Source organism: Anolis sagrei, chromosome 5 (genome assembly GCF_037176765.1).
Source record: "Anolis sagrei isolate rAnoSag1 chromosome 5, rAnoSag1.mat, whole genome shotgun sequence".
Classification (NCBI taxonomy): domain Eukaryota; kingdom Metazoa; phylum Chordata; class Lepidosauria; order Squamata; family Dactyloidae; genus Anolis; species Anolis sagrei.
Window position 1 is genome coordinate 133,376,105 of NC_090025.1, and position 26,656 is coordinate 133,402,760.

The 26,656-nt window shown below is 38.5% G+C and overlaps 1 protein-coding gene across 1 annotated transcript; it reads right to left on the reverse strand.

Moving 5' to 3' along the window:
* Positions 1–26,656, reverse strand: LOC132776243 (uncharacterized). The gene is made up of 17 exons (XM_067469072.1): positions 26,391–26,656; positions 24,905–24,994; positions 23,103–23,210; positions 19,726–19,810; positions 15,643–15,704; positions 13,691–13,873; positions 11,594–11,676; positions 9,910–9,986; positions 7,403–7,531; positions 5,459–5,491; positions 4,248–4,265; positions 3,840–3,884; positions 3,639–3,677; positions 3,430–3,468; positions 2,987–3,025; positions 2,294–2,332; positions 1–505 (listed from the first exon to the last, which is right to left on the reverse strand). Exons 1-17 carry the CDS (start codon positions 26,607–26,609, stop codon positions 423–425), a joined length of 1,371 nt encoding a protein of 456 aa, XP_067325173.1. The 5' UTR covers positions 26,610–26,656; the 3' UTR covers positions 1–422.

Genomic DNA, 26,656 nt, shown 5'->3' on the forward strand with positions numbered 1-26,656 from the left:
TTACAAAATCAAGAAAACCATATTTTTATTAATAAAAGTAGGATTAAGGATATCTCCTTCCAGTGCTCTCATAACTGTATATCAATACATAATGTTAAGTAGATCTGGGGCCTATGTAAGTACTGTCAATCCATACCTACACACAGTAGAGTGACAGAGTTCTTTTTCAGGGAATGGGAGAATTGACAGAATGCCCACTTTCAAACATCACTTGTGTAGTTTTTAGGGTTACCTGTCAGTAATTTTGAAGGAAGTCAGGTTATCAAAAATGTCAGGACATATTTTACAGTTTTTTAATGCTCAACACTGGGCCATTCACAGTAATTATTTTATGCCTCGCCACCTGTCAGCTCACCAAGTAACTACTGAATCCGATGTTTTTTCCACAGATCCCAGTCTATTGTTGGAACTTGATCTCTTATTCACAGGTTCCAGTTTACTGATGAATTTCCTCCCTTCTTCTTTTTAGCCACACTTATATCCGAATTCTTTAAATCTTCACTTCCTAGGAAGTTGGGGGAGAAAGTTGTTATATTCAAGATATTTTTGTAAACTGGCATTCTTTAAACAATCAGATATTAAACAGGCCATGTCTTAATTCTTGTAATAATGATGTTTCTGCTATACTGCATACAAAAAAACAACAAAATGGTTATTTTAGGCATTGCTTCTCTATTAACTAAAGCTCAAGTGTTTTCCTAACTGAAGATACTTTCTAAACAGGCAGCAAATTTAAGTGAAAAGACTGCATTGCAAATGACCAAAAGGTAGAAGGCGAGACTATTATGATCAATAAGCAGTAGCAATAATTTAGATAAACATTATCGCCCTCTTATTTATTATTATTATTTCAAACATTGATATCCTGTCCTTCTCACTCTGGAGAAAACGATACAGATATACTGATTTGGTATCTTTTTATAAACAGTGATCATTATATAGCCAATTTTTCAAAGGTCTTTTTGCAAAGTCTCCAAAGAATCCTAAGGAAAGACCATAGAAATAATATACGGGGGATAAACTCTCTATAGAATAAAAGAAAGTCTCAAGAAGCAGAGAGAAAAGAAATAAAGACAATTTTCACAGTGAAGAAAAATATTGAAGTATTTTGACTCCATCTATCCCATCCCGAAAAAGCCTTCTTGAGGGTGTAACTGAGCTGAATGTATTTCATACCTAAATAAGCACTGATTTCAACAAGCTTCCATAACAAGCCAATGGACTTGCTAAACTTGCAAAATAACATAGAATCAGGAGTAAAATTTAGCACCCATTTTCACTCTGGTAAGAACTACAATCCTATACACAATATGAACAAACCAGGAAATAAATTCCAATGAATGTAGTGAGATAGTCACAGGATTGCCCTGTAAATAGACATTGTGGTAGAGCTCTAATATTATGCAATATCATGGCTGAAAAACAGCCATCTTGCTAATGAACGTGTCCATCAGCTTAATGATGAACACCAGAGCGGGAAATTATTAGATTCTCTCAATTTTTTTCAAAGACCTTGTCAAAACAAATCTTTCCTGAATGCTTCTTGCACAAGATTTTGCAAAACGTGTGTGTGGGGGAGGGGGGAGTAATATAAGAATCAGCTACAATATGTGGACAAAACATTCCAGAAGCATTCTCTCCTGATATTTTGGCCACATCTTGTAGGCATCTTCAGAGGTTGAGGAGTCTGTTGGAAACTAGGCAAGTGAGGTTTATATATCTGTGGAATGTTCAGGGTGCATGAAAGAACTCTTGTCTGCCTGAAGCAAGTGTGAATGTCGCAAATGGCAACCTTGATTAGCAGAACACTTGCTTCAGGCAGACAAGAGTTCTTTCTCACATCCAGAACATTCCACAGATATACGTATAATCCTCACTTGCCTAGTTTCAAATAGATCCCTCAATCACTGAGGATGCCTGCCATAGATGTGGGCAAAATGTCAGAAGAGAATGCTTCTGTAACATGGCCATACAGCCCAGAAATCTCACAGCAACCCAATCGCTAAAGGGCTTCAAGATCCCAGGAACATTTGGATATATAGCAGAAGGGGAGTGTGCCAAAATATGGTTTAGCCGCTTGGCATACAGATTTCAGCCATACATTTCAGTGAATCGGATTCCACTATAAGATATGAAACAGCACACTGTCAGGTTTTGTTGCTGTAGCTTCTATTGAAGCTTTAAACCACACTGAATCTTTTTAAGGCTTTTATATGCCACATTTTGCAGTAGATTATTTAAAAATAAATTAATTACATAATTATTAGCAAGAGCAAATTAAAGCAATCATTACCAGAGTCCCGCACTATGGATGAACTTGAGCCCTTCTTCACTGAAAAGGCCGGGAAATGTTAGGAAAAAAACAGTAAACAAAACAGAAAATTATACAAAAGACATTATACAAAACTGGTATACTGTTCGATTTATGTCAAATAAGGTTGAAAATATTCCTGCAGGTGAATATAAAGGGAAAAGTAGGATATTGGCGTAAAAACCGGAATTCACAAAAAACTACAGATTATTAAAAGCACGAGAAAAATCACAGGGTTTTTGAAAACAATAAACCCAGTTTCAAAACAGTATATTTCACGATGGCAATGTATTACAATTACACACAAAGTTACAAATGGTTTAACAAGTTATCAATTTATTAAGTTTCTCGTATATTTTGAGCCAGAAACAAATCTAAGAATACGCCCACAAATGTCTCATTAGGTCTTATGCTGCGGGGCTCATAGCTGGTTGTGCTCTGGGAGAGGCATTTATCATTTGAAACTCTATGCCCCATCTTTCAAGCAGTATGGATTTCATTCATGAGCAGTTCATGGTCGTAGAGATACAGTGATTTTAAATTGGGTCCATCTTTTTGAAACACCTTGTAAAACAATTTTCTATATTTGGCTAAATATTATAAAAAGCAATAGGGGTAGTACAAAAAATGATAACAACAAATTCATAGAATCATAGAAATTGAAACAGTAATTACCAGATTCTCGTACTACTGATGAACTTGAGCCTTTCTGCACTGAGGAATTTAGAAAATGTCAGGATATATTAGAAAAACAACAAACAAACAAAATAGTACATAGAATAATACAGTTGGAAGAGACCACCATGGCCCATCTAGTCCAACCCCCTGCCATGCAGGAAAAGCACAACCAACAAAACCCAACAGATGGCCATCCAGCCTCTGTTTAAAAGCCTCCCCCTTCACATGGCTCAACTCATACTTTCATTTCCTGGCCTTTGTATGGTGTGCAAAAAAATCGTTCTCATTACTTTTGGGACAGACCACATATAACAGTCACAAGTGCATTACATATTAATATATACATATACAGTCATATACAGTATGCGTACAGGATTCTGACCATAGGAATACATTATGCTAAGGTATAATAGTTAGCAGAAAATTAAAACCTTAATTACCAGATTCCTGGACTACTGATGAACTTGAATCTCTCTTTGCTGAGAATGTAAAGTAATGAGGAAAAAGTGTGTTATTAAAGGGGGGAAATTCGTAATAAATATTAATTTAAATACACGTACACAGTTTTGCATGTTAAGTTTCATTGCAGTTTTCAAAAGCAAAACAAAAATATAGCAGTTAAATTGCACCAAATGAAAACAATAATTACCAGATTCCTTCACTACTGTTGAACTTGAGTTTTTCTTCCCTGAAAACATCAAATAATATGAAGTCAAGGCATTGAATTAAAGAAGGAAGGAAGGTTCATAAGTCAAGTTTGTATTTAAATATGTGTATCTTCTCCATGTTGCTTTTTAAAGAGCACACCAACAGTATCTCAATTAACAAAGTAAAATAAAACAATAATTACCTGAATCCTGAGTAACTGGTGAAACTGAGCTTTTCTTCCCTATGACTGTCACATAATGATAGGATATAATAAAGCAATAGCAAACAAAACAGTCAGAATCAATAAAACATTATATAAATCTGGAACACATACATCTTTAACTCAAGACTCTTTCATATTACACACTCTTTCATATTATGGTGCTATGATCCCATGTTATTTGCTTAGGCTAAATCCAGAAATGTGGAATTCCCCAATTCTATTTTTTTAAAAAAATCCTTAGCTTTCTATCATACAGAATTTGGGAACGCATGTAATGGGCTATAGCCACCGATTTCTTACCTGAAGCTGCTGGTTACTACACTTTGAAACAGATACTCTATACAACAACAACAACAACAACAACAACAACAACAACAACAACATTACCAGATCCCTGTCTTGAGCCTTCATCATCAAGGACACCAGTCCAGTATTCAGACACAATAAAAAGGCAAACATGAGGGTTAAGAAAGAAATAGCAAAGAATATCTTAATCCTAGAACTAAATAAACATGCTATAGGCTCATTTTCCTCCTTATTTACCAAGAAGGCATTGGGGAATGGCTTGGTGTTAGGGGATGGATGACATATTGTATAACTGTATGTTATTGGTCTTCGTTGTTGTTTCATGTCATTTTCAACTTACAGCAAACTTATCATAATAAAGGGATTGCCCCTTGTTTTCCTCTGAGTCTGAGAAGGTGTGACTTATCCAAGGTCACCTGATGGGTTTCCATGACTGAGTGGGGATTCGAACATTGGTCTCTAGACCCATAAGCCAATGCTCAAACCATTATACCATACTGGTTCTCCTTCACATAGTCTACCCAAAAATGTAAGTCTCCAAGGGCTCATCAACACTGACCACTTTGGCCAGTTTAGAACTGGTTTGGCAGAAACTGGTTTTGATGCGCCAATGATTAGATGGACATTTCTAGCACAGTTTTGAGATCAGAATGATGACTACACAAACACGAAAGCTGGCCTAGAACTGGTTTTAGAATCTGAATTACCTATCAGATAATTCATGCTGAAGTACAATTTTGCAGTGTTTATTTTGTAGCCACTGCAGTTTGAAGTGGCGTAGATGAGACCTTGGAAGCTTATGTCTTTGGGAAAGTGTAGTAACCAGTAGCACTACAACAATACCTTTGGCCACACCTACGCTGATCATGGTTTCTTAGGAGCCTTCTGCATTACTGCTTTTTAAAGCAGGATACATGCAATCAGAATGGGCAGTAGTTTTGATGCTGGACAACGACTAGACAGATCAGAGTTTTAATCCCTGTTTCGCCATGGAAACCCACTTGTGGTCTTAGGCCACATCATAACCTCTCAACCTCAGAAGATGGCAATAGCAAACTCCTCTGAATAAATCTTGCCAAGATAGGTTCGCCTTTGGGTCACCATAAATCAGACATTGCTTGAACCCTATGTATGTCCTAAACAAAGAATCCTGTTTTCTAATGCTATGCATGGTAATTCACATGCTGAATGTACAGCTACAGGCCAGGCAAGTCCAAGCCATCCCATCCTATATATGTCTGGCTACTTCCTAAAATGTCAGCTCATGGATGATGCAGGAGAAAACTGATTACCGGATCCTGCCGAGAAAGATGAATCTCTCTTCACTGAAGACCCCAGTCCAGTATTCAGGCACAGGAAAAGAGATAAATTTTAGAATTTGTTAGGAAAATAATAGCAAATAAAACAGAAGATGACAAGAAGGTTTTATATGTATTGACATCTGATTAATATTTTTGGCAGGCTGAGAGCACTACTATAGATTGATATTTAAGTTATTTTGGTTTAAATATCATTCATATTTCCTTCTAATTTTTATATCCCACTTCGTATTACAGCAAGTCCTCCATCTCTATGGATTCTGCATCCACAAATTTAAAATATTCTCCGGCAAAAGATCCAAAAATGATCCTTGATTTTTCCATTTTATATAAGGGTCACACTTTTACTATGCCATTGTATATAATGGAACTTGATCATTCATGGATTTTGGTATCCATGATGAGTCCTGGAAACAAACCTCAGTGGATACCAAGGGTTCACTGTATTAGGTCTCTGGCCAGCTTACAACAAAAGTCTATTCAAACAGTTTAAAATTAAAAATAGCAATCTAAAAGTTAATTTTTTAAAAAACATCTGGAATCATATATGACCCATTATGTTACGTTACCTAGCTATATAGCAGAGGCACTAAAAAGTGCTTTTACTGAAGATACATACAAAACCAAACACTAGCAAGAGTGCCTGATGTACATTGGTGCCTGATGTACCTGACTGATGTGATTCACATGGATTCCACTTTGCAGGCTTTGTGACATAGTAATGTAAAAACCTCTGTTCTCTCTCCCTCCCCCCCCCCCCCCCCCCCCCCGCTGTCCTCATTTTACTGGGAACAGAGTTGACATGCTCAGAGGAACAGTTGATAAAGACTTTAATTAAACAATAGAAAGGTTCAAATCTCAACTCCTCCTGATCAAGCTGGCAAAAGTCTCTTAAAAGGTTGGGGGTTTAATGTAACAGTGATCTTTGCCTACTTGTATGGTGTCTTTTCTTCTTTGTTCTCTGTGTCTTCAACAAAGCCACTTACAGAACCAAATTTTAACTGTTTAATTTCTATTGATCAACCATTGCCTATCAACCCTGAGATAGAATATTTTTAGCATCTTCACTCCTCTGGGACCTCCTGGTCTAATGGCTCACTTCCAGAGATGCAGTTGAGTCTAGCTGAGAGGCTTCACCCCTGGGGAAGATTCTGAAAGGGGGAGAAGGGGATATCTGGAAGGGCCTATCCCTGCCATAGTGGTTATTTACAATATGCAGGCTAACCTCTCCTAACTAAGGAGGAAAACAGAGGAGGTTTCTGTGAGGGCATGACAACATCCCTTTTCTGGATATGATACTACACAATTGTACAATTCTAATTTCCACATATTTACACCTTATTATTATTATTATTATTATTATTATTATTATTATTATTTGCATGCTGCTTTTTCTCTTAACGGAGACTCAAAGCTCTAACTAAAACAATGCCATAAACAATATAAAACCAAAAAACTTTAAACATTAGCATAGAATGAAACAAAACACTATTTAAACATAAAGAGTTAAAATAATTAAAAATGTACACAAAACACCCCAATTTACTTCATTACTCAGTCTTAAAAACTTACTTCTTTAAAAGCCTTTAAACGCCTCATACGTATGTCTACTTATGGAGCTATATGAGAGTTACATCTTCATAAGTGAATGTGTACATGTGGAAATTAGAACTGTGTAATTGTGTGAGGTCCATATTCAAAAAAGGGCTGTTGTTACATCTACTAAACCTCTTGTCCTTCCAAAAGAGCCGGCCAGATTTTAATCGCCTCGCCCACCCATTGATCTCTTCTTCACCAACTCCTCTTCCTCTCTATCCTCTCCTTTCAGTCTACCATCCTTCCAAAGGAGTGAATTCCTTTACAGTCCATTGATCTCCCTGCATTTCTTCTCTTCTTCCAGTCCTCTGCCATTCTTACCATTAATAATTGTGCCTGCCTCCATGCATGCCCTTGTGTATGCTTGCCTCCTCAATAACGTAGTGTTGTCAGAATATTCTGAATAGCCATGCTTAAATGTTTTCACTGGGCCTTGTTCTTTTGGTCCCACTGTTAATTCAGGAATATGAAGAGAAGTTTTGTGAATGAAAGTACTTACAAACACTTATGTGTCATAAAATGCAAAATCAAAATTAGAACATGTATAACCCTACAGCATGCAATTTATGATCAGTATAAACTACTAAAACAGTAATCTCTTTTAGAATACAAATAATAGGTATTTTGTCTTATAGTCCTCATTAGTCACAGCCAACACGGCTAATGTTGAAGGATGATGGGAGTTGCGGATTAAAATATCTGTTGGTCAACAGGATGACAAGAGACTGAATTAGTCTATTGTCTATAAAACATACAGCTATAAGCATTCTCCAAAATTGGTTTTCCTTGTAGCCTTTCGGTCTGGAAGTTGTGGAGATGCAGCGTTCAGAGAGAAAAAAATGAGTATAATGTGAAATGCACTATTTTGTATGAATCGTTTCTTTATTAGGTACAAAGATCCAGTCAATTGCACAAGTATGCCAAAAAGACAAATATATTTCTAAGCATTATAAAGGGATGTTTAAATTCTTTCACTGCAAGTTTTTTTGCAGTCATCCTACAGTGAAACCAAAGAAGGAACCTGGCTTAATTTTTAATTGAATGTTTGCCATTGTTATGTTGGAATCCGCGGAGACCCTTCAGGGAGATAGGGGTAATACAAATAAAGTTTTTTATATTATTATTATTATTATTTGAATCTCTAAAATAAAGCTGTGATTTACCTAGTACATTTGACATGTCCAGAGGCACTTTTCACCTATCATTTCTGCCAGTTTTGCAACAATGCTATAAGAAGGCCAATATTATTATTCCCATGTTAAAGATAACAAGTAGAGTTGAGGTTAAGAGACCAGCAACTTGCCTTTAAGCTGCACATACAATATTTATGCAACATGTAAGCTACAGAAAGGTGCAACTGTCCTAGCATCCATGCCCTCCCACCCCTGCCATTGCATGTGTAACCTCCCAATTGCTTCTTTAAGGTCATATCTGCAACAGAAAGTGTGCCATAACAGAACTCATTGTGGTATGTATGTATTGCCCCTTTCTTGCACCTAGGCAACTCATAATAATAGGCTTCATGTCAAACATTATGCTCATCTCCATTTCTAAGTCAAAGAACCGGTATTGTCCATAGACACCTCCTAGGTCATGTGGCCAGCATGACTGCATGGAGTGCCATTACCTGCCCGCTGGAGCAGTTCCTATTGATCTACTCACATTTGCATGTTTTTGAACTGCTAGGTTGGCAGAAGCTGAGCCTAACAGTGCTCCCCGGATTTGAACCGCCAACCTTTTGGTCATCAAGTTCAGCAGCTCAGTGGTTTAACCACTGCGCCACCAGGGGGCCAGAGGCAACATAAGTAAAATGCAAATGTTCCCCAGAATGAATTAGAACAGGATGCCAAAAGCCAAATGGCACATAATATACTAGTCTTTAAAACAGATGAGGAATAAGAAAAAAATTGAACCCTTCAGCTATCCAATATATAGCCAGTGACCACAAACACTTGCTGAAATAGATCTATTTTGTTCTTTAGTCCTCTTTTAATCTAATTTAATGAAGCTTATTTACTGGAAATCCAGTTCCTTTTAATGAAACTTCTTTAAACAATTTCATTGTATAGATTCCAGTCAACCAAGTTCCAGGCATGAATCAGAGTAAAGCCAGAGCTTGTGAATAATTAATGTCAATACAATTATTTGTTATAATGGTTTAAAATATTACTTATTGGACAATGATGACTAGCCTAAATAAATAAATAAATAAATTGAATAACCATACATCATATTGTTTTTATTCAATTATTTTGGGGTAATTTGGCTGTTTCTAATAATTTTGGTTGGTTGGTTGGTTTGTTTTTTTAAAAAAAATACAGTCTCGTTTATTAGCAATTTAGGCACATAAGTAATTTTATAATTTTCCCATAAACAAAGGGCGTTAATGTTAATGGTGACTCTTCAAATTATCGTAGATGTTAATGTTTTAGTTTTAACAGTGGTAACGTTTCCACACTTTTGAAGAAACATCCTTTGAGGCAACACTATGGCAGAAAGACAAGATGGAGAGAGAAATTGGTGTCCAAGTAATACAGCATTTATCGTGTTTGAAAGATGGGATAGAGCTAAGAGACAAAAGGGAAACATTTTGATTCTACCTCAGGCAACTTGACACAGACTGCCTAAGAAAAAAATAATTGTTACTATTGGGCATAATACAACAATAGCAACAATATTGGAAAACATGCCTTCATTTACTTAAACATTTAATATACGAAGCATATTTATATAATCAATGTATAATTTCTTTAAGACACATTAACTGGGGAAAGAACACATAGAAGAAATGGAAGTACTTGTAGTAGAAAACATTGATTTGTTCTTACAATTGGGCACAAATGCAGCTCCAGCAAAGAGGTTGATTTCTGTTATGGTGTGAAAAGCATTCAGAGACCACAGGAATCTACAATCACCAGAAGACAAAGAATATCACTTTGTTAACATTTATGCAAAACTTTAATGTGTTTATATATTAATCTCTTTATTCTTCGCCCCTTCCATTCTTGTTTCAAATAATTATACTCTGCTTTAAAAAAATTCACGCACACAAGAGATGCTTGACTCAATCTCAATTAACAGACCAATAAACAGAAAATATTCTTTGTGTTAGTTCTTCATCTATTTCTTTAATTGTGAAATATGGCTAGTTCTAAAAAATTTTAATAGGAAACCGATAAAAGTCAAATGATTCAAGCTCACCCCAAAATCTGACAAATTAAAACTGGAACTTTCACTGGGTGGGACTTCTGATTAAACAGATTAGAGAGATGGGCCAAAACTAACAAAATGAAGTTCAACAGGGACAAATGCAAGATACTCCACTTAGGCAGAAAAAAATGAAATGCAAAGATACGCGTGGCTTGAGAGTAGTACATGTGAAAAAGATCTTGGGACAAGTTAAACATGAGCCAACAATGTCATGCAGCGGCAAAAAAAGTCAACGGGATTTTGGCCTGCATCAATAGGAGTATAGTGTCTAGATCCAGGGAAGTAATGCTACCCCTCTATTTTGCCTTGGTCAGACCACACCTGAAATACTGTCCAATTCTGGGCATCACAATTGAAGGAAGATGTTGACAAGCTGGAATGTGTCCATTGGAGGGCGACTAAAATGATCAAGGGTCTGGAAAACAAGCCCTATGAGGAGTGGCTTAAAGAGCTGGGCATGTTTAGCCTTCAGGAGAGAAGGCTGAGAGGAGACATGCTACCCATGTATAAATATGTGAGAAGAAGTCACAGGGAGGAGGGAACAAGCTTGTTTTCTGCTGCCCTGGAGACTAGGACGCGGAACAATGGCTTCAAACTTCAAGAAAGGAGATTCCATCCAAACATTAGGAAGAACTTCCTGACTGTGAGAGCTGTTCAGCAGTGGAACTCTCTGCCTCGAAGTGTGGTGGAGGCTCCTTCTTTGGATGTTTTTAAACAGAGGCTGGGTGGCTATCTGTCGGGGGTGCTTTGAATGCAATTTTCCTGCTTCTTGGCAGGGGGTTAGTTTGGATGGTCCACGAGGTCTCTTTCAACTCTATGATTCTATGATAGCAGCAGTTTTGAACTATAGGATTGGGTGTCAAGTGACCTGAAGCAAACTTCAGAGGTGCCCAAAAATTACTACTAAAGGCTGAGTATCCCTTATCCAAAATGAGTGAGACCAGAAGGTTTGGGATTCCCCCCACCCCCATTTTTGGATATTTGCATATACTTCATGAAATCACTTGAAATTGGAACCCAAGTCTTATACATAGCATGAATATACACAATATTTTTAATAATTTTGTACACAAAAGTTTGTGTACACTGAACCATCAGAAAACAAAGGCGTAATTATCTCAATGCAATTTAGGATTTTTGTATATATGTTTTGGAATTCTACATTAGGGAGCTTAAGCATCCTTAATCCACAGGAAATTGCCATGGCAGTTGAAGTGGAATCATGCTGCTATGTAACATGGGGGGAAAAACCTCAACCATAATATTATTCTGTATGGAACAGCCAGTTATACTCATACTCACTTGTCATAGAACAAAGGCATTTTAGGACTAGCAAAATCCTGCACATCAAAGAAATTTGGACTATCTGGGCAGAGTGTAAAGGCCTGTTGGAAATTAACACAATGACATAATGTGTGACTGTTTAATTTAATCTACTGCATTTCCATTCAGAAGATATCACCAGACATCTGAAAGATAAGGCATAACTAGGGACCTCTTCACATGAGGTAAAATTTGGTGGCAGCCATAGGTCATTTCCATTTTCGCCATGGAGCCCACTGGCTCCCATCACACATAGTAAAAGTACTTCCAGAGTGGCTCTGTGGCAAAAGAGGAGAAAAAACCCTGCTACTGCTGAAAAATTTCCGGCGATGCACAACAGGAAGCTTCTCGTCTTTCCATAAAGAAATATGGGTTGAGCCAACATGCTGAGGCTTCCTCCCATGTGATCGGAGGGGGGGGGGAGCTGGGATGGTGTGAGGCATGGGGAAACAGGTCCCCACAGCCCCTGGGCAGATGCCGTCAGGATCGCTGCGATATGTGGCAATACTCAATGATTCCAGCAGCACATGTGACGAGGTCCTAATAAGGTATGTGGGATTCCAAAGAGGTGTAATGTTGTAAACTGACTGATGTACTTGGGAATATAATCACCAGCCATGATTAATATTTTATGTCACTGAGAAAATCATTTGTCATGTGGTGACCATCCTTATTGCACTCATCATGAATAGAGTTTATATTTTTTTTAAAACTGCCTTTCGGTCAATGAAAAGTTTTGCTGTAAGTACAGTACCACCCCTGTATCCACAGAGGCTGCACTTACAGTGGAATCATGGAAACTGGTTTTGCTACACTGTTTATAAGATTGACAGGCCTGTAATTGGTTTTGAGGCCAGAAAGGTTATTACATTAACCATGGAACTTGGCCTCAAACTTCTTTGAGTTTTTCCCCCTTTCCCTTCTAGGAGAAATCTATACCAATGTCCTAGAAGCATAAGAAGGAGGGGGGGGGGGGGGGAGAGAGAGAGAGAAAGCGACAGTGGTGGAGGTAATCAATTACTCCTCCCATGTGGTCAATTAGCCCACATTTTTAGCAGACCCCTAAATCCAAATCCTACAAAGTGCTTCAGCAAGGGAAGGTGTCTATAATGCTCTTCGCATTCTGCAAAACCATTTTCACCCCGTGATCTGGGATACACAGTAGACTCTCATTTAACCAATCAATATCTATGCGGATTGGTAGATGCTGGATAAGTGTAATTTTTGGTTGTTTGAGAGAAACTATTAAAAACAAACACAACTAATACTATACCATGCCAAAAAGTCTATACTGACTTAATATTAATGTTGAAATACAGTAATTAAGACCAATGAAAGCTATTTAGCTTAATGTAACATTTCCACTAAATATTTTAGTTTAATTTTTATTTAAAGTACTATTTCTTTTATTCTTATCTTTATTTTTGGATTTATTTTATTTCTGCCGGTTGCTTGTGTTTTGGTTGAGAGTCTATTGTATTAGAATCTGCCACAGTGCATTAAAGGATCTAACTTGAATTTTCCTCTGGCTTTCGTTAATGGGCTGTATACTCTTCAATCCATGCTACAACAGGCATTAGAGGTATGCGTTTTGTGGCTGCCATCGTTTCAAATCAGTGTGGAGTCACATTAAATGATCAATGCTAAATCTTATGCTGTTTCTATATCACAGTGTCCCCCAAATTATTTGTATTTTTCACTAATTTGGTTCAAAATGCTGCAGAGTCCCCTGAGAGTTTCAAGTTTCATCCTATCCCATTTCATTATCACAGATTAATTATTTTCATGGTTACAAGAATAGCTTCAAGCCAATGTGAATTGAATGGTTTTGTGATTGTAGTATATCACTTCTTTTAATATACTTTATAAATCTATATTTTAAATCTGATTGCTCTTGTTTTGCAATGGTACCCAGAACAATTTTATAAATGATTTATAAAACAGTTAGTTTATAAATAATAAAGTAGTGTCTATCTCTATTAAGTCTCACTGACTACATTTCAACAGAAACGCTATCATATATTCAGTCAAGAAACAACCCTATTAAATTATAACCACCTGAAAAACATGGTTTACCTTTTTTTGATCTTTATTGTGCTCTGAAGAAGACACTCCCCCAATGGATTTCAAAATAGCTCCCCTTAGGATTAAAGTGCAAACATGAGATGGATTTAACCTGAAACTACAGTTCAAATCATGAAGGGCTCTGCTTTTTTCATTTGCTGAACTCCACACAAGAGCTCTGATACAGTACACATCCTAGAAAATGAAAAGCATAACAGTCAGCATAAGCTGAAAAGAACACCATTCAATTTATGTCTGGGTAACATAGCAAATACTCTCTGAGAAGAAGCTGTCGGGCTATAATTGAACAACCCCAGATTCAAATCCCCATTCAGCTGTGAAGTTTACCTTGTATTAAGGACTACCTCTTACTCTACTTCCCAGGGTTGTTATAAGAACAAAATGGATGGGAAAGGAAAATCAGGCATACACACTAAATGGTTTTTCCTTATGTGAGATTCTAGAGACTTGTAGTCATGCTTCCCTAGTCTCTTGGTATTTATATTCAAAAGTAAAACAGAAAAGAAAAGGGTTTGCTTTTTCTTATTTGAGAGAAATACACAAATCAAGAAGAGATTTTAGGGCGCATCCAGACAGGACCTATAGTGCGCGCCCTCCCACAGTTTCCCCTGGAGAGTCCAGACAACGCCTCAGGGAAAAACCCTGCTTTGTACTAACTAATTTGTCTGCTGAAAAGACCTGGATCTTTGCAGCTGCAGGCACTGTGTAGTTGGGACCAAGGATTGTGCCATGCAACTTCTGGTGCCCATCTGCACATCTGTCTTGGGTTTCTTGGGCTCCTGGAGCTCAAGAAACCTGAGACAGCCCAAACTCCTCCAACCCCCACCCCCACCCCAGAAAAGCATTTTAAAATAAAATAGCTTGCCTGGCTGCCATTAGACTGCTGCCAGAGTTCTCCTGGCACATTGGAATGATGTGCCAGGAAAAGGGGGGGGGGGGGCAGAAGTGATTTTCCTCCTTTTCCCCTACTCCCCTGGCACATCATTCCTTTGCGCCAGGAGAGCTCCGGCAGCAGTCTAATGGAGGCTGGGTAAGTTATTTTAATTTTTAAAGATTTTTAAAGGGGTTTTTGGAGGGGGTGGGGGTCCTCCCAGAAGGTTCGGGGAGGCCATCTGGACCCCCCCCCCAGGAAAGCATGCATATTCTGGGGGGGGGGGGTGGACTGTAACCTGGGAGCAATCGCCTTTAACAAACGCGATTGCTCCTGGGTTAAAGGGCTGTCTGGAATTGCGCACAGTCTTAGTACTTCAAATTATTCAGGGGAAGATCCAAATATTGTGTAGTTCTGCTACTAAAGTGAAATCATTGGGGAAATTGCAGGGTTATGGACCGAAAGCACAGCTAAACTGATCTGTGCCCATATACATGTCCAATTTTTTTTCCTGAAAAGAACAATATATGTAGTTTTTCTTCAAACTACCCACAAACTGGAAATGTCCCCAAACATTTCCAGTTTGTGGATATGCTTCAAAATCTGAGAAACTACTATGAACAGATTACATGGGAAAAGGCTATCCTATAGGTATTATGCTATGCCTCCACCTACACATGAAATGTATATTTGTAAATAAACTCAAATTTTGTAAAAAATAAAAAAAAACCCATTCAAACCTCTTAGGTCTCCAGGAATCCATCCTTTAAAGGAAACCAAAGAGAAAACACACAAAATATAGCTATTTCCCATGCTAAAATGACAAGTAAATGCTGTTGACTTGATAAACAGCAAACAATCATCACTCTGGTGTAGCATTCTAAGAAGACTGCAAAGATTGTGAATTGGCTCATTACAATTGTAGCCATGTGTTCATTTGCCTACTTATACACAAATAGTCAGAAAATTCAGATACAAAGTTTCCTCATTAAAACGGAAAACAATCTACATGACTATTAAAGAAAGTGGGCCCAATACTTAGACCCAAACAAATGAAATCAATATTACTCACAGAATTTGAAGGGTCAGAAAACACAGCTCTTGTAGCATCATTAATTGCTTCTTTAATCTTGCCTGGAAAGAATGAAATAAAATATCAGAGAAATACAATAGCCAAGCTGGGATTTGGTGTTACCTTAGACTTAAGAGAAGCCTCAGGATTATGTATTCCATTTTGCCTGCTTTTAAACAAGCCTGTAAAGCAGTCAATGGTTTTTAGACGACTTTTTAAATTTTAATAATTTTTATTGAGTCACGTTAGGTTTTTTGATGACTTGTTTTGCAAAATGTTAAAACAACGAAGGTCTCCTCTGTGTTAGTCAAAAGATCAGTTGGTGTGACAGAGTGTAAGAGCTCAAAGATCTGCTGGTCATAAACTCATGTTTGTCCATTTAACACTAAACTACACTTAAGCACGGCATACAAACAATTAGTTTCTTAGGTGATCAATTACATTTTGTATGGAAATATAAAAATAATTAAAATAATATAGAAATAGGTCCCCAAACATTTTGGCACTCTTCAGTTTAATTACCGAAGACATAACCAACTGATTTAGCCAAGCTCTATAGGCAGTAACACAAATCAGAGGAAACTAAGCATTAGGCTGGGGGACTTCAATAAGCCACGGCTTTCAATGGGGGCAAACGAGATTGGGGTGTAATTGTAGTCCAAAGCACACTGTATAGAATCAGAGCGAAGAAGGAAGAGGTAGGGTAAGCTTGGCAATAAGACACATACAAGGATTTCTAAAAGCTTAATATGACAATGGAATACACACTTATAGTGGGAATAAGTCTCAGTGAGATTTAATTATCAGTTGGCAAGCATCTCAAAGTTCTTCGAGTCTATTTAGGACTGACAGGTGGTAAAGACATTTCTGAACATTTTGTGCTATATAGATATTCCTATACTAAAGTCACTCTAGTTTCCGAGAAAAGTACAAAATGTTGGTTTTGACCTTTAAAGTCCTACATGGTTTGGGTCCAGGTTATCTACAGGATCGCCTTCTCCCGTAAATCTGCCTCAGATACTGAGATCCTCTGGGGGGGGGGGGATTTGTAGTTTGGTGAGGCGCAGGCATGTAGCCGGGGGGGGGGGGGTTGAGGGCCTTCAGCCCCCCCCCCCCAAATTCTCATGGTGGTCCACGAGAAGGCCTTACTGGTACATTATTTCAACTGTTATGTTTATTCATATCATGATCTGATCACCATGCTCAATATATCCCATATGCATGGGGGTATTGGGGTAACGATACAAAAGGTTTGCTAGGGTAGACCCTCACTCAGACTCAGCCCCCCCGGAATCAAACTCAGTTCCCCCTGAATCAAAATCCTGGCTACAGGCCTGGTGAGGCGTCAGCATTCTTTGGCAGAGAAGGCTCAATACCTTGTCAAACGACAGACCCCAGGATTCCATGCCATTGGACCAAGGCAATTAAAGTGGATTCATTCTACAGAATACATGCACTCCAAGGTTTTCCTTTCTGCTGCTGGAAGCTTTGGTGTTCTAACACAATTATTTATAACGGAGGTATTCTAAGCAGGCAGCAACAGTAATGTACACTTTTTTTTCCAAATTACAAAGTGCATACTTTTTGCTGCTTTGCATTATATTCGGCAGCAAATAGGTTTGGTTTTTTTTGCTTCAGGGTTTTGAAAATTGATGGCACATTGGACTTGAGTAAATATGGGTATTATTATTATTATTATTATTATTATTATTATTATTATTCCTCCAATACACATAATCTATTCACTGGGCTCAGTAGAATGGACTCAGTAGACTTTCTTTCAGGCAAATAATAGGATTTCAAACTACAGATCAATTCAAATTTAGCAAAAACTCTGGAATAAAGTTGTGTTCACTATCCTGGACAATAGTCTACCATCTTTTGCAAAAGAAAAGAAAAGTTATCAATGTGTCTGTACATGTATCTGTCTCTTTTTCATACTGTCATAGAATCCCAGAGTTGAAAGAGATCACTCCAACCCCATCATGCAGGAATATCCAATAAAAGCATTCCTGACAGGAATATCCAATAAAAGCATTCCACCCAATCTCTGCTTAAAAACCACCAGAGAAGGAGACATCACCACAGCACAAGGCAGCGTATTGCCATCTGAAAGTTTTTCCTAAATGTTAATAAAATAGTTACTTTATTTATTTCAATAAACTGGATTGTAAAGATACATCTGTAAACTGGTTTTGTTATATATCTCTGTTTTATGCATAGCAGAACAAAATCTTTTCAGTTCTGCCAGTTTGCCTGAGCTCATTTGGGTTTTTGATGCAAATGAAAAAAATGCACTCAAGATTTCCAGCTTGTACTGTTGTTATTCAACTAAACTATCAATTATATGCCAAAATGGGCACATAATTGATTTCCATGCATTATAATCTATTCAACAGGTGGTAGTGAATAGCAGAATAGCAGGGATTGTGTTTCTAAACAAATATGAACATAAACAGGCAAGAGTGTTTCCTCCTCTACAATTAGGTAAGAAGCTGAACACTATTCATGACTATATTTCAGAAAGTAAAACACATATACACCAGGTCTGAGTAGACACCAGACTTGATGTATCTACTATTTGTTTGAACTCATGAGATGTCACCTGCTATAAGGCAAAACAGTAGTATGGGGAAGAGAGTTCATTCTTGCTCTTTTTCAGCAACTGAATTTTAATGAGAAAGACCCCTACTTTTTTGGCATAATTAATTAATTTGCAAGGCAAATGCTCTCATGGGTCTACTACCAATTGCTCAAAAGATCTATCTATCCAATTACACAATACAGGCAGCCACCTTGCCATATTCTGCTTTCTTTAAATATGAACAAGTTCTGGGTTTTTATTCATTTTGTTTATGTGGGTGTTTAAAAACACCTAAAATAATAATCCTAAGCTATAAAAGTTAATTCCGGTTTGCTCACACCAGAAAAATTCATAGCAAGATACACTTTCTACCAGCCTTGGAAAGAAAACCTATTCCTTCTGTTATCAGATCATATAGAGCACATGAAACTATATTCTTCAGTCACAAAAACACTGCTGCAAACTATTCCAGTGACTACAATAATAGCAGGGAAAACTTGTGAACCAAAAAATGAAATTCAGTAGAAAAGGAGCTAAGAATACCAGTATGCCGATGTTAGGCACATATGAAGTTATTCTTCAGTTCTTCGTTGATTTGGTCTAGCAATGGCTTTTGTGACTAGTAGCCATTCTCCAGGAAAAGATCTCTCCAGGACCTACGATCCGGCCCACCTTTTAATATGGAGATGCTGGGAATATGGCCTTGCATGGTCTGGGGCCGATGTATCTGAGGGACCGCCTCACCCCCTACCAACCCCAGAGATCCCTCCGTTCTCAGGACCAAGATCTATTGGAAGTCCCCAGTGTCAAGACCTTGCGTCTAACAGCAACCAGACGCAGAGCCTTCACAGCAGTGGCACCATCACTCTGGAATACTCTGCCACCTGAAGTCCGTGCCTTGCGGGACTTACCAGCTTTCCGCAGGGCATGTAAGACATACCTGTTTCGACAGGCTTTTAATGTTTGATAGTGTGGTTTAAATTGTTTTAAAATGCTTTTAAATTTTGTTAGATTTTAGCTATTCTTGTAAGCCGCTCCGAGCCCCAGGGGAGTGGCGGCATATAAGTTTAAATAATAAATAAATAAATAAAAATATTCTACATGCACAATAAGTGCTATGATGCCTCTCACATAAGGTTTACTCTCTATCAGACTGATGTTTATAGCCCAATGTAAATATTCCAAATCATTCCAAATTACATTAGAGAGGAATCTGGCTTTATAGCTTTCGACTAGCCCCACCTGCTCTGCATTGATCCAAAAGTATACAGTAGGATATATGAATAGCGTTCTGCAAAGGACACAGAACATGTAGTATGGACTCTGTAGATGTCCACTCACAATCCCTATTCCATACTCAGATTTTCATCAAATGGAGTAAAATATGTGCATAGGACATTTAATGTTGGAGCAAAACCCAGGAGAGTCATTTTCCTGCTCTATTTCTTTCCCACATCACCACATTTACAGAGTATAGTGACAAAATCATTCCAGCTTACCACATTTCACATATGCGTAAGCTCTCCTTGCATACACAGGTGTCTGATAGAAAGCGCTCGTAACACATCCAACTTTACAAGATGTCTGTGAAGAAGAGGATGCAATTCTCAGCTGCAATATTGTTAAATTTTGCACAGTTTTACTGTATATTCTACAGTTACGCCACATAAACACTGTCATTCTGACTATAAAGGATTCTTGAACCACTCACATTACCTCGGTTGCTCTTTTTATTTATTTCAAATTACTGGTCTTATTTACCTCAGCAGGGTTCTATAAGATTACTCCCTAGGCTGTTCAGACTCCTACGGGGATGATTTATGTCATCATTCCAGCATAGTGTTTCCCATAATTGTACCAAGTTTAAAAAACATTAGAACCCAAGGGGCTAGACAAGAAACTATAACATTAGCAGCATGCTCATACAAATCAATTTACTCCCTTGCAAAGAGGGAGAAAAGAAAGGAAGAGGAATTTAATGAGATTGCACAGGAACTACAAAGGCACCACAATATTCATCAGAACTTGTGGGTAATCATAAGTATAAATAGATCACAGACATAAATTCTGAAAGCAAAAGAATATACACAGTAATTTTTTTCAGAACCTAATTTGAACAAAGAGGAAGCAATCTTAGCACATTGAAGATTAGAAGGTATTTTTCAATCTCATCATAAATTTTATGACTACTTCTGCAAAATTCTTTCTTAATGTTCCTTAACATAGTTATGTGAGCTTACAAAGGCCACTTTAAAAACACAACAAAAACTTTTATTTCCTTTCCGGAGCGACTTGAGAAAGTGCAAGTCGCTTCTGGCGTGAGAGAATTGGCCGTCTGCAAGGATGTTGCCCAGAGAACACCCGGATGTTTTACCATTCTTGTGGGAGGGTTCTCTCATGTCCCCGCATGGGAAGCTGGAGCTGACAGAAGGAGGTCAACCTGCTGTCCCTGGATTCGAACAGCTGACCTGCACACACAAGAGTTTAACCCATTGTGCCACTGGGGGTTTCTATATAACAAAATAATTTAATAGTTTAGTTGAAATAAAAATATTGGCCAACTATGGATTTTGAAACATGACAGTCGCTTCCTGTTCTTTCAGTGCCATTTGCGTTGCCATCAGATTTTTGGAGGTTACCAAGAAGCTCCAATGTTTTTAAATGTGAGACCAGATTCTCAGGTTCAATAGAAGTTACACATACATAGCAACACATTCAGCTCTCCTTGAGTAAACCTAATGAACATTTAGAAGAATCAGGCATAAGCACTTTGAAGTTTAGCTGGTTTCAACAGAAAAAAATGACATACACACTTAAATTCCTCTCATTAAACTCAATTAGGTATCTTCCTCCCTTCTACTTGCCCTTTCAGTGTCAGAGAAAAGTTTCTTTTTCAACGGATTTTTAAGAACTGATTATAAGATTTTTCTAATAGCGCCCAAACATGAATCAAAGAACATGAAAGGCACTGAAGACCAGAAAAGTCAGCCATCGCAAAGCACCTAATGAACCAACCTGGACACAGCATACTATTTGAGAACACAGGAATGCTGGACCACTCTAACAACTACATGTCAGACTACACAGAGAAGACACTGAAATCCACAAAGATGTGGATAATTTCAACAGAAAGGAGGAAACTATGAAAATGAACAAAATCTGGCAACCAGTATTAAAAAACTCTAAAATCAGGACAGTAAATAAAGAACAACATTCTGAAAACAGAGGAATTCCAGACAAGAAACAATTGGGGCCAGCTAATCATCTCCCAACAAAAGATTTCCCCAGGCAGGAAGCAGCAAGGCTATTCAATGCTAATCAAATTGATTAATTGCAACATCCACACCTGCCAAAAACAGACAGGAGTTCTTTCCCCTACCCTGGGCATTCCACAGATAGATAAACCTCACTTGCCTAGTGTCCAACAGACCTCATAACCTCTGAGGATGCCCACCATAGATGCGGGTGTAATGTCAGGAGAGAATGCTTCTGGAACATGGCCATACAGCCCGGAAAACCCACAGCAACCCAACACTGAATATGCTTTTATCTCTGTATTGCTTTGTCCTTTTAACTGTATTTGTTTTAACTTCTATAAGTTGCTTTGGATCCTAGTATTGGGAAAGGGGCAGAATATACATGAATTAAGAGAAAGAACGACCACAGAAACTTTGGTTGAGTTATGGCTCTGCTAAGCTGATGCTAAATAGCTGAAAATAAAGATGTTATAAATACTGTTCAAGCTTATGATCCAAATTATGTACTCAAGTGTATTGCTTAAAACACTCTACATCCAGCAGTCCCTTCTGTTTACTTGAGAAGGCACACCAACAAAAAACTGCTACCTTATTACCCTGAACTAGAACTAGAGGAACTACCCTAAACTAGAGGAAGACATCTTTTCAGAATATAAAACTCCCAGAATTTTTGGCTGGGTGATAGTGTCCAAAAAGTAACTTCTAGGCTAAGTCTCCCCATTGTCCACAGATGGGAAACATACTTATCTTAAGACCTATCTTTTCACCAAGCCTGATGCCACTGTTTAAAATGTGGTCATTATTTTAAAGGGAGGGAATTCTGACTGGATTGACTATCTTCGCCCCTTTCCACAGCACAACTGTTTTAATAATTATATTATAATGCATAGGGCAAGATGGATGGATGGGATCCTTGAAGTGACTGGATTGACCTTGAAGGAGCTGGGGGTGGTGACGGCCAACAGGGAGCTCTGGGGTGGGCTGGTCCATGAGGTCACGAAGAGTTGGAAACGACTGAACGAATGAACAACAACAATGCATAATGCACTGCACAAATCGAAGGTACTTGTGGGAACTGTCAGGAATACAATGCACTAACCTTTTGAAACAAAGGTTTATTAAGGGCTGTTGCTAAACACAGCTGCTTCCAGATGAGGTTTTTATTGTTCAATTAATCTGCTTCATTCAGGCAATTTTATGGGGGATTTCCAGACAACATTGTCTTCTTTTTATAAGCCCCTTATGTTTTTCAACCACATTTTGCTTTTTTTTTTTCTTACCAAAGGAAGCTTTGATAAGAGAAAGAGGGGATATCCACACAGCGCCTTCTGACTGGCAGTGTCAGAAGCCCTCCATCTAAAGTACCCTTAGAGCCAGCCAGTGTCAAAATAAGATGGATGTTCTCAATGTGAGGTTTTGTTAAATGCCATGTTAATCGTACCCAACCACCTCAAACATCAGGTGGTAAATACAGTGTTTAAAAATAGATAGAAACAGAACTGCAGATCTAACAGCACATCTCTTTGATTGATTAGTTCTGTCATGAATACAAGATGTCTTTCCTTTTTTGAAAAAGCTCTGTGCACAATGACTATACAAGCATTAAAGACATTCCATACTTTGGGGATGTTCATTGCTTCTATGGCATATGTAAACTCTTCTGCAGCCTCACGATGGTAATTTGCTTTTTGGAAAGCTACTCCTATATGATAATAGGATTCAAACACCTGAAATAAAAGAACAAGAACATCACATTATTTCTAATGCTTTAGTAGTTATATGTTTACAAAGACGCCTAACCGTTCATTCCACGTTTGTTTGTTTTTTAAATAATTGTGCAAACTCCAGATATTCAAAATCAAGTTTATACCAATCTAGCACAATCACTGAAGCATGAGGCTAGGGCTACAAAGTAACAATAATTATTATTCTCCCTTTTCAAAGCACTGGATTGTTGGGCTTACTTACAAAAGACCCTCCTCATGAATGTACAACAGAGTAACTTATTAGCAGCAGCATGACCCAGCAACAGTAGCCAAGAATGATAAAAAGAAGAAAAAACACACAAATCAAGGTTTTATCTTCCTTAGGAGATTTTTCTTTATAGCAAAATAATATGGTTGAACTATTTACAAGAACCAGGTTTCCATAACACAAATCAAGTTCTTTATATTTCCTTCTTTGCTTCCACGCTGGGCTTCTTTCTCATGCAGATAAACAGTTTTGCTCTCACTGAGCTTCCTCTCACACCGAACTTACAAGGGAGCTTCACACAGTAGCCTTTCACACACAGCAGCCTTCACACTTGAGCGTTACACAAGAGGCCCTCAACCTGAGACTACTCTCACCAAAACCTTCTCACACCAGGCCTCTAACACACTGAGGCCTATTAACACTGAGGTGTACCTTACACTGAGGCCTCTCTCAGATTGAGGCCTTCCTTCCACTGAGGTCTCTCTAACATTGGAGTCTTCTCATACTGAGGCCTTCACACTGAGACCTCTCTCAGACTGAGGGCAACTAACACTGAGGTATACTAAGTTACAGGAACACCTGAACTGAAGCTTTTTCTGAGTCATTGCATCTTTTTAACCCTTTCAGTGCTTGACTCACATTTCTGTAATTAAAAATACCTAGTTAATTTTTAATATTTCTGACATGGATAACTAGCAAGTGTGACCTGTTCAATACAAGGAAACAATTCACTTGTCCCAGTGCTCCCGTTGCTGTCCTGCAATATACCAACATTTGCAAAGTTAATCCATTTTAATAAGCTTAACACACTCCATTCCATCGTAAGTGCTGGTAAACCACAGACTTCAGGGAAACATAATGCTCTTCTTCTGGAGACAGGGTTCAAATTCCCACTCAGCCATGAAAAATCACTGGGTAATCCTGGTCAAATAAGGTCCTTTCTATACTGCCACATAACATCCATATTATCTGCTTTGAACTGTATTATATGGCAATGTAGACTAATATGATCCAGTTCAAATCAGACAATGTGTATTATCTGCTTTGATAATCTGGATTATATGGCAGTGTAGAAGGGGCCTAGGGCTGGATCGCCACTGATATACAATCCAATATCTGATCTCACATTATCTGATTTGAACCTGATTAGTCTACACTGCCATATAACACAGTTCAAAGCAGATAATGTGGTTTATCTGCTTTGATAACCTGGATTATATGGTAATGTAGAAGAGGCATTGAAGGCAGACCCTCGTGTTTTATAGCAAAGATAAGATAATCTGTGACTCTCCAGGAACTGCAGGACTTAAATCTGAAGCAACTAGCCAGAATTTGGAGCTTTGCAACATCTGGGGGGCCACCACTTCCCTATCAATGTGTTTAACAATCAAGTGTAAATATAATACATTGAAATACAGAAGCATCTGAAATACTACACTGAAATTACCAGCTGAATGTATCCAGATCCAGGCATGTATTCAGGAGGAAACCTCTTTTTGTTCAAAGAACTCAGTAGCTTTCTGTAATACTCGATCGCCTACAAATAAAATAAAAGCAGCATTACGACTTTGAGATAGGGTGAATGCACCCAAAATTATGTACAGTAGAGAACTTTGAATGATTCTGTTCATTTTTCATAGGTTTGATGTTGAGTCCTATTTTTATGATTGTATGTAAATTATATATTGTATTTGAAAACAATACAATAACAATAAACAATAAAACAATTTAAAAACAATAACAGGGGGAATAACCCCCTGTGAAAACAGCTCCACTAGCTGCCAATAAGTTTCCAATCCCAATTCAAGGTGCCAGGGCAGTTAAAGCGGTGTCAAACTGCATTACTTCTACAATGCAGACGTACTCTCAATCACATATCACAAAGTAAGTTTTGGGGGGGGGAACTATGTGATGGAGCATGTTTGTGTGGAGAAGGGCCAAATTCCTATAAAACCAGTATACTTTTCTTTCAAAAGTTGTTCAGTATGACCCTCACATTTGCAGGCCTGTGACTACTAGGAACACAATAAATGAAGCTGTATTTTCTCAAGTGATGCCTAAAGAAAATGTCGGGCTTGTGGGATGGGGTATTACTAGTTAAGTATCAGAATGTCGGTGCAAAATCTTCAATTGTACAGTGAGAAGGAACGTTTCCATATTATGTCTTTAGGAGGAGCCTGCAAACGTGGTTGTTCCAATGTGCCTTCCCAGAATAAGGAAATCTCTCAGCAATATGCCCTCAAAATGCACTTGACCACTGGTTTAGGATTGACTGCGTTCCCTCATTTCTCTCTGAAAATCCTATCCCAGTTATATCCTACCTTGTTCACGTTAGCATTATTTTTAATTTATTACATTTGGCCCGGCCATTGGTTTTAAATGCTTATATGTCACTGTTGATTGGTTATTGCCTATTTTTTTGTTTATGTGATTTATATGATTTGTATTGTATTGTTTTATTGATGTTTTGTTTATTGTTTTGTTTATTGATGTATTGTGGGCTTGGTCTCACGTAAGCCGCACCGAGTCCCTTGGGGAGATGGTAGTGGGGTACAAATAAAGTTTATTATTATTATTATTATTATGGCCTGGAGAGCCTTCAAAGGTCTCCTGACAAACAAAAAGCGCATGCGCAGAGGACAAACTCCTATCCAGAGACGTTGATGTATATAGCCTGTGAAGAGCCTTCCAAGGTCCCCTGACAAACAAAAAGCGCATGCGCAGTTGGCAGACTTCTGTCCAGAGTTGTTTCCTTATTATGGCCTGAAGAGCTTTCGAAGGTCCGTTGTTCCCCAGACAAAAGCGCATGCGCAGTTGGGAGACTCTTCTCCAGAGGAGACTTTTCCGTATTATGGCCTGAAGAGCCTGACAAACCAAGGCGCATGCGCAGTTGGCGGGCTGTGGTCCTCGCGCGCCCTTCAGAGGAGGGTCACCTGGAACCAGCGCCGGGCCCGCTCGCTGGCGATGGCGGAGTTGAGGTAGGCCTGCGCCTGCGCCTGGATGGCCGCGATGGCGTTCAGGAAAGACGACGGGATAATGGTTTGGGCTTCGGCCGACGGAGGGGAGAAGACGATGGACCGCGAGGAGGCGGGGCCTGGCTCCGGGCCTGGCCCTCGAGGGCGGCTAGGGATGTTACCGCGCGCCCCCGCCATGCGCGCGCCCGCCGCCCTTCCCGTCGAGGCCCCGAAAGCGGAGGGCG